At 39.0% G+C, this 16,251-nt stretch overlaps 1 protein-coding gene across 2 annotated transcripts in view; it reads left to right on the forward strand.

Moving 5' to 3' along the window:
- Window positions 1-6,589: 6,589 nt before the first annotated feature.
- The window catches only part of TMC2 (transmembrane channel like 2), an 86,754-nt gene continuing 77,092 nt past the window's right edge, over window positions 6,590-16,251 (forward strand). Inside the window, exons 1-4 of one of the 2 annotated variants that reach the window (XM_056520624.1) lie at window positions 6,590-6,695; window positions 9,517-9,623; window positions 10,418-10,465; window positions 13,091-13,424. In XM_056520624.1, the coding sequence (XP_056376599.1) occupies window positions 9,578-9,623; window positions 10,418-10,465; window positions 13,091-13,424 (428 nt within the window). In that variant the 5' untranslated portion in view covers window positions 6,590-6,695; window positions 9,517-9,577. The remainder of the gene's footprint in view (window positions 6,696-9,516; window positions 9,624-10,417; window positions 10,466-13,090; window positions 13,425-16,251) is intronic. The other variant, XM_056520626.1, reaches the window with a different exon arrangement.

Raw genomic sequence — 16,251 nt, forward strand, 5'->3', positions numbered from 1 at the left:
AAAGGGATTGTTTAGAGTAAACACTATGGGGGAGATTTATCAAAACCTGTCCAGAGGAAAAGTTGCCCAGTTCCCCATAGCAACCAATCAGATCGCCTCTTTCATTTTTCAGAGGCCTTATTAAAAATGAAAGAGTTTTGATAAATCTCCCTCTATGGTTTTTGGGTCTAGATGAAGTAAGAGTTCACTCGGTACAACCCACTGTAGCAAGTAGGCCACATTTTCATTATACCTGTTATAGAGTTCTTTCATCCTTTAGCATTGACATTTTCATCCAATATTAGGACATAACCATAGATTGTGTCATAACAATGGCAACCTTTCTGAAGTCCAAAGCAGCAGCACAAATGGGGAGATTCTATCTTCCTGTTATAGGACAGATTACAGTAAGGATCAAAAGTTTGGGCACCCCAGGTAAAAATTTGTATTAATGTGCTTAAAGAAGCCAAGGAAAGATGGAAAAATCTCCAAAAGGCATCAAATTACAGATTAGACATTCTTATAATATGTCAACAAAAGTTAGATTTTATTTCCATCATTTACACTTTCAAAATAACAGAAAACAAAAAATGGCATCTGCAAAAGTGTGGGCACCCTGCAGAGTTAATATCGTGTACTTCCCCCTTTGGCAAGTATCACAGCTTGTAAACGCTTTTTGTAGCCAGCCAAGAGTCTTTCAATTCTTGTTTGAGGTATCTTTGCCCATTCTTCCTTACAAAAGTCTTCCAGTTCTTTGAGATTTCTGGGCTGTCTGTCACGCACTGCTCTTTTAAGGTCTATCCATTGATTTTCAATTATGTTGAGGTCAGGAGATTGTGAAGGCCATGGCAAAACCTTCAGTTTACACCTCTTGATGTAATCCCCCATGGATTTCGAGGTGTGGTTAGGATCATTATCCATTTGTAGAAGCCATCCTCTCTTTAACTTCAGCTTTTTCACAGATGGCATCAAGTTAGCATCCAAAATTTGCTGAAATTTTATTGAATCAATTTTTCCTTCTACTCGTGAGATGTTCCCTGTGCAACTGGCTGCAATACAACCCCAAAGTATGATTGATCCACCCCCATGCTTAACAGTTGGACAGAGGTTCTCTTCATTAAATTCTGTTCCCCTTCTTCTCCAAACGTACCTTTGCTCATTCTGGCCAAAAAGTTCAGTTTTAACCTCATCGGTCCACAGAACTTGTTTCCAAAATGCATCAGGCTTGTCTATATGTTCATTTGCAAAGTTCAATCGCTCATTTTTGTGGTGAGGACGTAGAAGAGGTTTTCTCCTGATGACTCTTCCATGAAGACCATATTTGTACAAGTATCTCTTTATAATGGAATAGTGTACCACAACTCCAGTGTCTGCCAAATCTTTCTGAAGGGATTGTGCAGTCAACCGTGGGTTTTGAATTTTTTTTCTCACAATTCTGCGAGCTGTTCTGTCTGATATTTTTCTTGGTCTTCCAATCTTGCTTTAACTTCCACTGTTCCTGATGACTGCCATTTCTTAATTACATTCCAAACAGAGGATATTGACATCTGAAAACGTTTTGCTATCTTCTTATAGCCTTCTCCAGCTTTGTGAGCGTCAACTATTTTCAGTTTCAGTTTTCTAGAAAACTGCTTAGAAGAACCCAGGGTGCTGATTGTTGGGGCAAGGTCAGATGAGACTGGGCATTTAAAACCTTTCAGATTGTTCTCAATCATCATCTGGGAAGACCAGGTGATGTCAATCTATGACACTGGCAGGTCTCAGCTTTGCAAAGGGGGCAGTGCATGCTATAAATTCTGCAATGTGCCCAAACTTTTCCATTTTTTTGTTTTCTGTTATTTTGAAAGTGTAAATGATGGAAATAAAATCTAAATTTTGTTGACATATTATAAAAATGTCTAATCTGTAATTTGATGCCTTTTTGAGTTTTTTCCATCTTTCCTCTATGCACATTAATACAAATTTTTCCTTGGGTGCCCAAACTTTTGATCCCCACTGTATATCTATTAACCATTTAATCGCACAGTCTATATAATACTGACTACTCAATAGCCTCACTGTGTACTTCTAAGGGCTACAACAAACAACCATCAATGTCTGCTGTATACAATTTTATTGGGTGGAAAACATAAATGCTGCTGAAAATTTGGATTGAGCAATTAACCATAGATTGTGTCATAACAATGGCAACCTTTCTGAAGTCCAAAGGAGCAGCACAAATGGGGAGATTCTATCTTCCTGTTATAGGACAGATTATATCTATTAACATTTAATCACACAGCCTATATAACACCGACTACTCAATAGCCTCACTGTGTGCTTCTAAGGACTACAACAAACAACCCTCAATCTCTGCTGTATAACAATTCTATTGGGTGGAAAATATAAGTGCTGCTCAAAATTTGGATTGAGCAATTAACCATAGTTTTGGACTGCTTACTGTAGTATCACTTTACCTAAGGCTGATTGTCTGGATTTGCCAATATCCAGCCTGTAGTACTTAACAAACAGGTGAGACAAAGACCACAACACAGTTCTACAAGTCTGGTCAGTAGAGACACATTTCTTTTCCCCCCATGAGGTAGATACTTCAGTGGATCAGTAAGCTCTTATTAGTTGCAGAGCTTATAACCCAGCTTGCATATAGCAAATAGAATTGGTCTTCCATATCCATTTGGATAAAGGAGCTTAGATACTGTAAGTCCATTGTTCTTACTTTAAAAAGATGACTTTTTTTTTTTAAATCTCTTTTGTGTAATCCAAATAGGTGTTTTAGGCTGTACCCACATCAGAAAGTGAATTATCTTTAGTAGGGATATCAGAAAAAAAAAAATCAGTTATCTATTCAATCTGAAGATTAGTGTTGTTGAAGGTGGGCATGTTAGAAGTGAATGAGTTTGAAGTTCTTAAAGGGGTACTCTGATGGAAAAACAATCATATCAACTGGCTCCAGAAAGTTAAACAGATTTGTAAATTACTTCTATATAAAAATCTTAATCCTTCCATTATTTATGAGCTGATGTATACTACAAAGGAAGTTCTTTTCTTTTTGAATTTCTTTTGTTGCCTGACCACAGTGCTCTCTGCTGACACCTCTGTCTGTGTCAGGAACTGTCCAGACTGGAAGCAAATCCCTATAGCAAACCTCTCCTGCTCTGGACAGTTTCTGACATGGACAGATGTGTCAACAGAGAGCACTGTGGTCAGACGGAAAAGAAATTCAAAAATAATAAACTTCCTGTGGAGCATACAGCAGCTGATAAGTACTGGAAGGATTATGATTTGTAAATAGAAATATATTGCAAATCTGTTGATCTTTCTGGCACCAGTTGGTTTGAAGCTGAAAATGATACATATAATAATAAAAATAAATAAAACTCGTCGCCAGCATGACCATGTAGGAAATAGTTAAATAGACAAAAGGGAAGGGAAATAGAGTATCCTTTTTCCCAGACACCACCTGTCCCACAAGAAGAAAGGAAGAAAACACAGTGAGTCTATGGAGCCTTAGACGTGGCATATGCTGTCATTGCAGGAAGATAGAATTTACCCATTTGTGCTACTGGACATAAAGGAAATTATATTTTCCATATTTACTTACAGCACGGTTTTCTTATTGCAGCTAAAATATATCACTGGTATATAATTACATGGATCACCATAAGATGGGGGATTTGCTTCCACAAGTCTCTTTTCTAATGTTTCATGTCACCTTAAGTGATGTCAATTGTCTAATTATCCTCCTTGTACTAAACCAAAGTTCTTCATTTTAGTAAATTAAAACCTAAAATAGAATTCACTTGAAATCCAACTTAGTAGCATTAAGATCATCAACATGACACTTCGTAGAATAGTGAAAGGGAGATAACCTCCAGATTACTTCTCATGGACTTATGTTAAACAAATACAAGAGGAGGCAACACAATATGACATCAATAATTAAAACCCATGTCACTTGTTTTTGTCTCATTCGGTTACACTTTCCTTTGATACAAGTTGTTGTATTTAAGACTTGTCATTGTAAGAATATTGAAAATAGAAAATGATGATGAACCAATGCTGGAATATGCTGCATTTACGGGCAGAGAAGCTACAATATAAAAGGGACTTGGCTCCCAGTCTTTACAAATACTTGACACATGATTAATTTGTTTTACCGCTCCTCATTAATAATGGATCCCCTCCAGTAGCAGCCTTTCAGGTGAAGAATGATGCACAAAAGAAATTGTCGAGTAGGAACGGAAAAGTAAAATATCAATGTCCAGACAATGGGTGCGTTTCTTCTGAAAAATGTACCATACAAATTAGAGCTTTAAGGAGGAACACTTCCTGAAATCAGCCGGCACACTCATCCCACAGACTGCTGTAGACTTCTATACTTTTTATACCAATTCAGTACTGAAAGAAAGTGGCATAAGTTGCTTTCAATGATTTTATTTAGGAAAAGTGATTCTGCAATGGATTTCTTCTTTAATATTACACTGTACAGTATGCTTGAAAGACAAGATGCAGTCTACACGCCTGTTGTACCGATACAATATGAAAGGAAAACTGTCAGCTTTCTTCCCCCGAACTAACCAGCGGTACTGGCTGGTAGTGTGGGGGACGCTGATCAGTTTAGTCCTTACCATGCCCGGATCCGCTGTGCCGTTCGGCCTTAATCTTCTATTTTCTGTATATTCAAATGAGGTGCTAACTGGCACTCTAACGTCAGTGCCAGGCCACAGCGTCCCCCAGCTCATCAATATTCCTCCCCTCTCTCTTCATTACAGAGTGGGGAGAAGAGGGAGAGGCAGAGGGAGGGGAGGAATATTGAGCTGGGTGGCGCTGCGGCCCGGCACTGATGTCAGAGTGCAAGTTATCACCTCATTTGAATATACAGAAAATAGAAGATTAAGGCCGAACGCGGGGGCGGATCCGGGCACGGTAAGGATCAAACTGATCAGCATCCCCCACACTCCCAGCCAGTACTGCTGGGTAGTGCGGGAGGGGGAGAAAGCTGACAGTTTTCCTTTAAAGAGAACTTGTCACCAGGTTAATGCTGCCTAAACCACAAGCAGCATAAAACAGATAGAGGGAGCATGACCCTGACTATAATTTACTCTGAATTGCTAAGGCGTCATAGTTTCATATCATACTTTAAAGAAGCTGCTGTGACCATGTAAAGTAGTCACAGAGAGTTCGGTTCTCTGAAATGCCTGAGTGTTTTAGAGTTAATCACATTGTCCCGGGACCCTGCTCTCTGCACCTGTTTTATGCTACTCCCCGTTTAGGTGTTATAAAACAGGTGACAGGTTCCCTTTAAACTACTTTATACCAAATACTTCTTGGATCAGTTTAAAAATTTTTGGTAAAATTGAAATCTTAAATACTTATATGATTAAAGACTAAAATATGTGTTCTTTCCAATTACTCCGATTATTTCGACATAACATGAATGCTTATGAAAATACATTTAGGGTAGGGTCACACGTGCCGTATTGTGCTTCATATTTTGCTTCTGAATATTTCCCTAATCATTGGAGTCAATGGGTAGTAAAATTAGCTGCAGAAAATATGTAGCAAAATACTTAGCAATATACAGCACGTGTGACCCTACTCGTAAAATCATATCTAAAGTCTTTTTAATTCGCTTAAACTTGCCACCAGTCAGTCAAGTCATGATACACTCTCACTTGTTTTTGCATACATTTTGGGGGACATTTATCAAGGTATTTAGAGCCTTTTTTTTTTTTTGCGTACAAAAGTAACACAAAGGGGGAGATTTATCAAAACCTGTCCAGTGGAAAAGTTGCTCATAGCAACCAATCACATTGCTGCTTTCATTTTTGAAAAGGCATCTGAAAAGTAAAAGAAGCGATCTGATTGGTTGCTGTGGGCAACTCAGCAACTTATTCTCTGGACAGGTTTTGATAAATCTCCCCCAAAAAGTCTAAGCACTTTTTTGTATGACTTTTGTGGGTAAGCAAGAAGTTCCAAACAGTCTTACCTAAGCAAATTTCAGTTTTCACTTTGCAGTGGTCAGGTATTTATGATGTGTGAAAGTCACACGTGGGCAAAAAAAAAAAGTCGCAAACCCATTACAAAAAGTCGCATGTCTGCTCCAGGTCTGACCTAGAGTACAAAACTCCCATACATGAGCAAATTTAAAAAGTCACCAAAAAGTCTCACAAAAGTCGCAGCTGCAACTCTTTTTTGTTTTTCTTATGTGCTCCAAATTGATCAACCCCTGTGATAGTATGATAAATATGTAGCACATATGCAAAACTAAAGCAAAAAAAATTCAGAACTTGCTTACCAAAGCAAACAATGATAAATGTCCCCCTTTGGGCCCTTGCATTATTATAGATGGGTGAATATTTGATGCCTCCTGTGTGGCTGGCTTCCTGTGAACTACAGGAATACATCATCACCTACCAAATTCCTCCTTATAGCTCAGACTTCAACCTTCCCTACCAAACTGTATGTTTACTATACATATAGGGGGAGATTTATAAAAACCTGCGCAGAGGAAAAGTCGAGCAGTTGACCATAGAAACCAATCAGATTGCTTCTTTCATTTTTGTAAAGGCCTCCACAAAATGAAAGAAGCGATCTGATTGGTTGCTATGGGCAACTGGTCAATTTTTCCTCAGCACAGGTCTTGATTAATCTCCCCCATAGTGCTGCTGAACATATGTCTGCCTTACCTGAGGAACCAGGAGAGATGTGATATAGTAGGTGAATCAATACAAGGACACCGATTGGCTGAAGGCACTGCCCACCACTGTGGCAGTGCACCCAGGGATACCGCCACTGCGGCAGCGTTGGTAACCGTGAGTAGCCACCTGAGGGCAACATTGTCACCAGGTTAATAGAAGCAAAATTGTTAGCACCATTACTGCATAAACTGCATAGGTGCTCCAGCTTTATATGCGCTCACGGTTCCGCTTTGTCCCTATCATTTACTTCTTTCTATTTTTGTAATTAGTTTAATCATTGATAATATTTATCCTTGTACTGTATTTTGCCTGGTTAACCCCTGATGAACCCACCGATGTGGTTGAAACGCGTCGGGTATACCAGAACAAGGGCTATTATTTACTAATAGGGATTTCTAGGGTGTAGTCCAAGGGGTAGATCGGGGCAGGGGTCGCCCTTTCTAGGGCGAGTGCTCCGACGGTCCCTGTGGGAGCAGGGGTAGACCTCACCACATCTCCCCGACAGGGATTTCTAGGGTGACCAACTAATTGTCTACCCTGCTCTTCCAGACCTTATCCCCCTATACAATACACACCTCATCCATACACGGTGTGTATTGCATACCATAGATCTGGTGTCCAATTACCACACTGGCTTAATTTTGTTGTGGGGCCTATGCTTTTAGAAGGTGTCTGATTAAAAGTTATATTTTAAGTGTGTACCCCCCTGTGACTTATATTTTTCTCTGGTACTGTTACATATCCCTTAGTGGACTAACTGTGAATCATTGGTTTAAAGAATCAATACAAGGATTAACATTATACAGCTTATATAGCTACAGTTATAAGGCTATCAGGAGTCATACCATATTCTCTGCTGTGTGTGTGGATTCTCTAGTGTCTCTGATGACATTGCCATCCCCTGTCTACTGCTGATGGGGATAAACCAATCAAAAGAAGACAAGCTGAAGTTGCATCTCCTAGGAATACACTGAGACGCTGTAATGTGATTTAGGCAGCAGAAGTTCTATGTTATTAGTCACTTGCTGTACCAAGGGCACAGAGCAAAGCATGTCCACTGAAATAACTGCAAAGGCTGCATTGCCAAAACATGTGGATGTGGGTGTTATTTTGGATGTCATTACTTTGTTGGTTGCATTGCCGCACTAATGGTTTTACTGCTGTTCACACTGTTTACTCTGTTAACATTTTTCTTTGACATTGTCCTCATGTTATTTCACTAGATTGCTAGTTTATTTAGAATTTAAAAATTATAATAATAATAATAATATTAGCAATACATTTTTGTGCATGGTGTTGTGATATGGAAAAAGCTGCAGATTGTACAAAATACTGGTGTAAGTGTGTTGCGTTTTTATTAGTTTGAAATGTTGGTTTAGAGTTGCAGCATTCCGCTCTACTATTGGGACATATGGGTCGGGAAAGTTCTGAACATCTTTTTCTTGTTGGGATTTTCCAGCCATTTATTCACAGGATTTTGTGTGAATTGAATAGTAAATATGTCAGGTTGTGAGAGCATTGCACCACACATTCTAGCACAGACAGTGTGGCAAATTGTGGCATACTGTGCCACATCTTGGTGCACAAACCAAAAAAGCAGGTTGGATTCACAATATAATCAGGACCAATGTGTAATTTTGCATATAATTGTGGGTTAACCTATTGCTTTACTTTTGAACAGATTTTTCTTTCAAATTTTTACTTTATTTTTAAAAACTTATCTTGTTCAGTTATTTATTTTTTATTTTTTTAAATCAGCAATTAGACTGTGAGTTTGTTACATGGTCAATGAGGGTCTTTTGTAGCATCTCCTCCACCTTTCCCTCTTTTCTGTCTGTTCCTCTCTCTATTAGTTTTTGAACTGATTCTAACTCATTATTAGGCAACCATGGATTTAAAAGGTGAAAGTTTCAGGAAAGACATTATTATAATTCCTTTTTTTTTTTTTTTTTTTTTTTAAACAAGAAAGCCATAGTAAGCAGCCCAAAGGACAGCTAACTCTATCTCAACATCTAGATCCAATTTATCTCACAGTGCATATGAAATACAAAGAAACTTAAATAACTTTACCTATTACAAAATATACTCAAGGCTAGTGTTGGGCGCGAATATTCGCATCTCGAATTTTTATTGCGAAAATCGCAAATTCACGACTGTTGCGAATATATTCGCTATATATTCGAAATTATGAATATTCATATTCGCATATGGGAATATTTGCATATTCCTTATTTTCACTTGTGGGCAGATTAGATTGATGCAAATACACTTGTCAGAGGTTATCAACAACATCCCTAACAACAAATAGTAAAGTTGCCCACCCCCTCACTGTTTTCTTCCTCAAATACGCGAATATTCGCATATGAGGATATTCGCATATGCGAGTATAACGAATACGCGAAATTCGCAAATATAAGACGAATATTCGTCTATATATTCGCAAAATATCGCGAATTTGAATATAGCCAATGCCGCTCATCACTACTCAAGGCATCTCTATATCTATATATTTTGCCCTGGTAAAATCTGTTCATGAAAGCCATTTAACACAGTGATATCAGAACATTTTAGTAAGAATATAGTCAAAGATAACAGTCATGAATTCTGCATGCAGATGGCACAAGAAACTCCCTCCATCTGATCTCCCGTCTTTTCCTTCATGTTTAAGTGATATGCAATGTAATCTAATAGCCCAGGTGCAGCACAGGTCAGAATGAGAAGGAGATCACTAGATATATCAGGCTGTAGCTGAATGCAGGGACCAGACTTAGAAAGAGAAAGCTGTAATATGCTTTGCCTAGAAAACTCTGATATAATCCAATTATATTAAGTACAGTTGGGGGAGAAAGTAACTGCTGCCAAGTGTCGTTCAGTAGAAAACATCTTGAAACATCAAAATGGGGAAAAAAAAGAAAAGTCGCTTGGAGATTATTATGGAGGATGGTAAGTACAAACGCACACTCCCCTATACTCATGTATATCTACATACAATATATTTCAATGTCTCTCTCTGTATACTGTAGATGTTTTCACCTATTCACACCCTTCCCCAGGTTACGCACCCCCCTGTTGACCAGTGTACTTATTTATAGGCACTATAGATACTATGTGTACTACTGTTTAATATTTGAACTCCATATACTGGACAATATGTCTTTAGTGTGTTGTCACTAATAGTTTTAAGCATTTGCATTTGTATTCCGATATTAAATAACTAAACATGCAAAACCTCAAACAGATTATTGATTGTTAATTTTTTTTGTAGCTTTATGGTTCAGCTATTTGGTAATCCCAAAACCTGTACTTTGTACTTTGGAAATGTACCCTCATATGGCAGTCCAGCTGTTTTTTTTTTTGTTTTTTTTGTAGCGTTTTGGTGCCATGTCTACAGCTGCTTTATCTTATTCACAACTGCATAGTAATCTTTGCAGATATTATATGTAGATACCAAACAATGTATTTGTGCACCTACAGTATATGGGCTGTTATATGGATGTCCTTCTTTCCTTGTAGACAACATTTAGATAGACTGTGCATTATTACTTACAAGGGTAATGCACTGGTATATCTGATTTATGTAAAAGTATAAAATGCCAATAAACATTAACACAAGGATTGGTAAAGTTATAAATAAAAGTAACGCAGACTGGGAATCTGAAAAGCTTAAAGAGACGAAAAAAATATTGAAACAGAGAAGAGACAAAATATTTACAAGTCTTCCTTATCTTTTTTGTCAGCTGGCATTGAAATTGATGGACATCTTGAATCCGATTCAGATACTGATGGTGAGTATTCAAAGAGAAATAGTTTGACTGTGTGGGTTGTTACTTCTTTTAAAATAGGTGTCCAAGGATCTTAGCATGTAAACATGTAATGTTTTGGTGTTTTGTAAGAACACCAGCATGATGGAAATACATGCATAAAAAAGTCAAGGGATTTCTGGTGGTGTCGGGCCATGGGTAGTAGGACTGATTGAAATGTTCTATTCAAAGTGCCAGTACACCTCACTTCACTGTGCATGTGCCTATGGAGGTCATCAGTCACGTTAGTAATGTTATGACTTCTCTGAAGAGAGGGACCACCCATAAAACTATACACAAGTAGTGGGTACTACACCATAATTTCTATTTTCTCCATTGTGCTGTAAAGGACATTACATTTCAATTACATTACAATGTTGTATAACGCTATGGAGGTGGTTTAGAGGTAAAAATGTGATTCAGGCCTCCTTTGAATAAACTTGCACATCTGAAAATTTTCTATTAGTCCCTGATCTCAGTGTTCTGGCAGGACTCAAGATTCCTAACAAATGATAGAAGGCATTAAAGGGATATTCATATTTCATCATTTCAGTCTTCCTGCCCCATTTGGCCAGGTCGGGAAGCCTAAAGCAGTTGAAGCGGGGAAGTTACACAATATGTGAAACTCCCACTGACTTTAATGGGAGTTGCACAAAAAAACAAAGCCCAGAATGCTACATAGGTTGCGAAAATGTTTTTTTCCTATAATCCAAATAGCTTTAATTTCTTAAAGAAACACATGAGGGTTCAATGACAAAATAATTAAAAAAATAAATAATAAATAAATAAATAATAAAATTCTTCAGGCTAGGTTTTCATACAGGTTTTTTTTTCTGGATTTTTGGGGGAATACTGCCACTGGAATGTTCATTCAACATATTAAAATGAATTCAAGATACATTTCCATGCTATGCCACATGATCTCAAATGACCACTCATAATTAAAAATAATTTTTGTACCCCAATTTTTTTTTAATATAAAATGAATTGAAATATAGAAGATAACATTTAAGTAATCATATCATAATTCAGGTAATGAGTGAGAGCTTCATGTACTTTCATAAGAACAAAAACGACTTGACTAAAAATGACATACATAACATTTAATGTTTTCACATGGAACATAGGGCATTAAGACAGATAGATAGATGATTGATAGATAGATAGATGGATAGATGATTGATATATATATATATAGATAGATAGATGATAGATAGATAGACTTATGTATATCTTTTTCCAACTGTCATTAATATCTTCTTATTTGTTTTATCTACACTTGGAAATAGGGCAGTGTTAACCATAACTGTTTTTCTTCTAGAAAACATCCACACTGGTAAAATGATACATTCAAAAAAATGCTTAAGGCTAGGTTTTCACACAGTTTTTTTAGTTTTTTTTTCTGGCTTTTTGGGGAATACTGCCACTGCAGTGTACATTCAAAAGGAATGGAAAATATAAAGGAAGGACTTTTCCATCCTACTGGATCCACTTCTGACTTTTGCTCAAAAACTGCAGTGGCAGTTCTTATATTAAAAAAAACAAAATGGCAGAAAAAAAATCTGTATGGAAACCTAGCCTCAAAGGAATTTTTTTAAAATGTATAGATACCAAAGAGGTAATAGGAATTTAGAATAAGCTGGTCAAACTAAGCTTTGACAAAAACATACCATTTACCAAGCTCATTCTATAGCGACTGTAACTTCTGACAACTAATACAACCAGATTTCCTGTAAGAAAAAATTACTGAAAATGGTGTTTGATGGTACAAAGCTGAGTTATAGCTCAGGGAATTACTGTCAGATGGATTTCTTTCAGAAGTTTTCTTAAGATTAATCTGAGCTTTCTTACTTTTGCAATTTGAAGACTTTATTACAGAAGACTGCAGAATTGCTTGACATAAATGAAAAAAGATATCTGAAACAACCTTTCAATCATTGCCAGCATATTAAAATGATTTCAAGGGACATTTCCATACCGTGTCACATGATCTCAAATGACCACTCAGCTCTCCGTCATAAAATGAAATGAAACGTAGAAGATAACATTTAAATAATCATATCATAATTCAGGTAATGAGTGAGAGCTTCATGTACTTTCATATTAACAAAAACAACATGATACATAACTTTTAATGTTTTCACATGGAACATATGGCATTGAGACAGATAGATGATAGATAGATAGATAGACTTATGTATATCTGTTTCCATCTGTCATTATTATCTTCTTATTTGTTTTATCTACACTTTGACATAGGGCAGTGTTAACCGTAACTGTTTTTCTAGAGAACATCCACACTGGTGATTTAGCATTATAGCTTTATATCTTGCATGCAATGAAATATGATTTTATGTACTGTATATAGACTGCATATTTTCACACAGCACTAAAGCGTAGCTCCATATGAATGCATTACTTATTTGGGACCCTTATTACATAGATCCTTTATACTGGCCCTGAAGAACCAAGTGACCCACCGGGTCTTCTTATATTCTTATTTTCGTGTGCACTGAGCCTTACAGAATAGGTCAGATACTACAGCATGTTCTAATTATATTTTACTGACATTACTGTAGCATCTACTTTAAGTTATTTACTTCATTATAGATGAGGAAGAGGAAGAGAACACAAAAAGAAAGGTGACTGGAAAAAAATCTCCCCAAAAAGAATCTAAGAGGAACAATGAGAGCGAAGAAGATAGTAGTGAAAATGAGTCACCAAGAAGAAATAGAAAGAATAGAAGCAGAGCGAAATCCAGAAGAAATAATGATGAGGAGGAGGAGGAGGATGAAGAAGATGAAGAAGAAAATGCAGCCAATAGGAAAACAGGTTACAGGAACAGAGGCAGAGCTAATGGAAGGACAAAGGAAGAACAAAACGAGAAGAAGGGGAAAAAGGGGCAACAACAGAAGGATGATCAAAAGAAGAAGAAGGATGGCAGGTATTGTTGTTTGTTGTAGAAACCACTGAATACTGTTATACTATTAAATGGATATTAAACTTACAATCTATCTTATATCCATTTATTACACTTGAATACAGTGTATTATACCCTGTTATTTATCATTTTATGGTAGAAAGAGGCTGATGGTGTTTGATGACCACCATGATAGGAAGTCCATAAACACTTTTTTTTTTAAAATAGTTTCACTCCTTGGTTACTGAGGTCTCTGTTTGCAATTTTATTGATAGATTAACCCCTTACCACAAAATGCCGGGTTTATATGGTGCTGCGGCATGGGAGGGTTATGAAGTGAGCTCAGGAGCCGAACTCGCATCATACCCACATGGTCCCGGCTGCTATCAGCAGCCAGGACCCGTGGTTAATGCCGGACATCGCCGTTCCAGCAGATGTCCGGCATTAACTCTTTAGACGCGGCGATCAAAGTTGATCGCCGGGTCTAAAGTTAAAGGGAAAGCTTCCCGGTTGCTCAGTCGGGCTGATCGGGACCATCGCGGTAAAATCGCGATGTCCCGATCAGCTTGGATGCAGCAGGAGGGTGCCTTACCTTCCTACTGTGCGTCTGATCGGTGATTGATTGCTCCAAGCCTGAAATCCAGGCTTGAGCAATCAACTGCCGATAACACTGATCAATGCATTGCAATGCAAAGGCATTGTTCAGTGTATTGAATCAATGTACTGCATGTTACAGTCCACTATGGGGACTATAACATTGCAAAAAAAAAATGAAAAAAAATTAATAAAGAGGATTTAACCCCTTCCCTAATAAAAGTTTGAATCACCCCCTTTTCCCATAAAAATAAACCTTGTAAATGACATTTAAAATAACATATGTGTTATTGCCGCATGCGCAAATGTCCAAACTATAAAAATATAGTTAGTTAAACCGCACGGTCAATGGCGTACGCGCAAAAAAATACCAAAGTCCCAAATACCGTCTTTCCGGTCACTTTTTATACCATAAAAGAATGAATAAAAAGTGATCAAAGTTAGATCAAAACAAAAATGATGCTGATAAAAACTTCAGATCATTGAGCAAAAAATGAGCCCTCATACCGCCCCATATGTGGAAAAATAAAAAAGTTATAGGGGTCAGAAGATGACAATTTTAAACGTGTGCATTTTCCTGCATGCAGTTATGATTCTTTTCAGAAGAAATATCAAATCAAACCTATATAAGTACTGTGTAGAAACGGAAGCCCCCAAATTTACAAAATGGCGTTTTTTCTTCCATTTTGTCGCACAATTATTTTTTTTCCCGTTTTGCCATAGATTTTTGGGTGAAATGACTGATGTCATTTCAAAGTAGAATTGGTGGCACAAAAAAGAGGCCATTATATGGATTTTTAGGTGCAAAATTTAAAGGGTTATGATTTTTAAAATGTAAGGAGGAAAAAACGAAAGTGCTAAAACAGAAAAACGCTATGTCCTTAAGGAGTTAAATCTAAATTTCAATTATTTGCAGGATACAGCTTGTTTTTATGAAAACAACCCTTGTCCCTGTTACGCCTAGCGCTCCGGGTCCCCGCTCCTCCCCGGAGCGCGTACGGCGTCTCTCTCTCCGCAGCGCCCCGGTCGGTCCCGCTGACCGGGAGCGCTGCCCTGTCATGGCCGTCGGGGATGCGATTCGCACAGCGGGACGCGCCCGCTCGCGAATCGCATCCCAGGTCACTTACCCGTTCCCGTCTCCTGCTGTCATGTGCTGGCGCGCGCGGCTCCGCTCTCTAGGGCGCGCGCGCGCCAGCTCCCTGAGACTTAAAGGGCCAGTGCACCAATGATTGGTGCCTGGCCCAATTAGCTTAATTGGCTTCCACCTGCTCCCTGGCTATATCTGGTCTCCTCCCTTGCACTCCCTTGCCGGATCTTGTTGCCATCGTGCCAGTGAAAGCGTTTCCTTGTGTGTTCCTAGCCTGTGTTCCAGACCTCCTGCCGTTGCCCCTGACTACGATCCTTGCTGCCTGCCCCGACCTTCTGCTACGTCCGACCTTGCTTCTGTCTACTCCCTTGTACCGCGCCTATCTTCAGCAGCCAGAGAGGTTGAGCCGTTGCTAGTGGATACGACCTGGTCACTACCGCCGCAGCAAGACCATCCCGCTTTGCGGCGGGCTCTGGTGAAAACCAGTAGTGACTTAGAACCGATCCACTAGCACGGTCCACGCCAATCCCTCTCTGGCACAGAGGATCCACTACCTGCCAGCCGGCATCGTGACAGTAGATCCGGCCATGGATCCCGCTGAGGTTCCCCTGCCAGTTGCCTCTGATATCACCACGGTGGTCGCCCAGCAAGCCCGACAGATCGCCCATCTAACCCACCAGATGTCGGAAGTGTCCACCATTGTGCACCAACTTCAGTCGCAACTTCATCAGCAATCATCTCCTCCGCCGGCTCCTGCACCTCCTCCGCAGCGAGTGGCCACTCCTAGCCTCCGCCTGTCCTTGCCGGACAAATTTAATGGGGACTCTAAGTTTTGCCGTGGCTTTCTTTCGCAGTGTTCCCTGCACTTGGAGATGATGTCGGACCAGTTTCCTACTGAAAGGTCTAAGGTGGCTTTCGTAGTCAGCCTTCTGTCTGGAAAAGCCCTGTCATGGGCCACACCGCTCTGGGACCGCAATGACCCCGTCACTGCCTCTGTACACTCCTTCTTCTCGGAAATTCGAAGTGTCTTTGAGGAACCTGCCCGAGCCTCTTCTGCTGAGACTGCCCTGCTGAACCTGGTCCAGGGTAATTCTTCCGTTGGCGAGTACGCCATACAATTCCGTACTCTTGCTTCAGAACTATCCTGGAATAATGAGGCCCTCTGCGCGA

This window comes from Hyla sarda, chromosome 5 (assembly GCF_029499605.1).
Source record: "Hyla sarda isolate aHylSar1 chromosome 5, aHylSar1.hap1, whole genome shotgun sequence".
Classification (NCBI taxonomy): Eukaryota; Metazoa; Chordata; class Amphibia; order Anura; family Hylidae; genus Hyla; species Hyla sarda.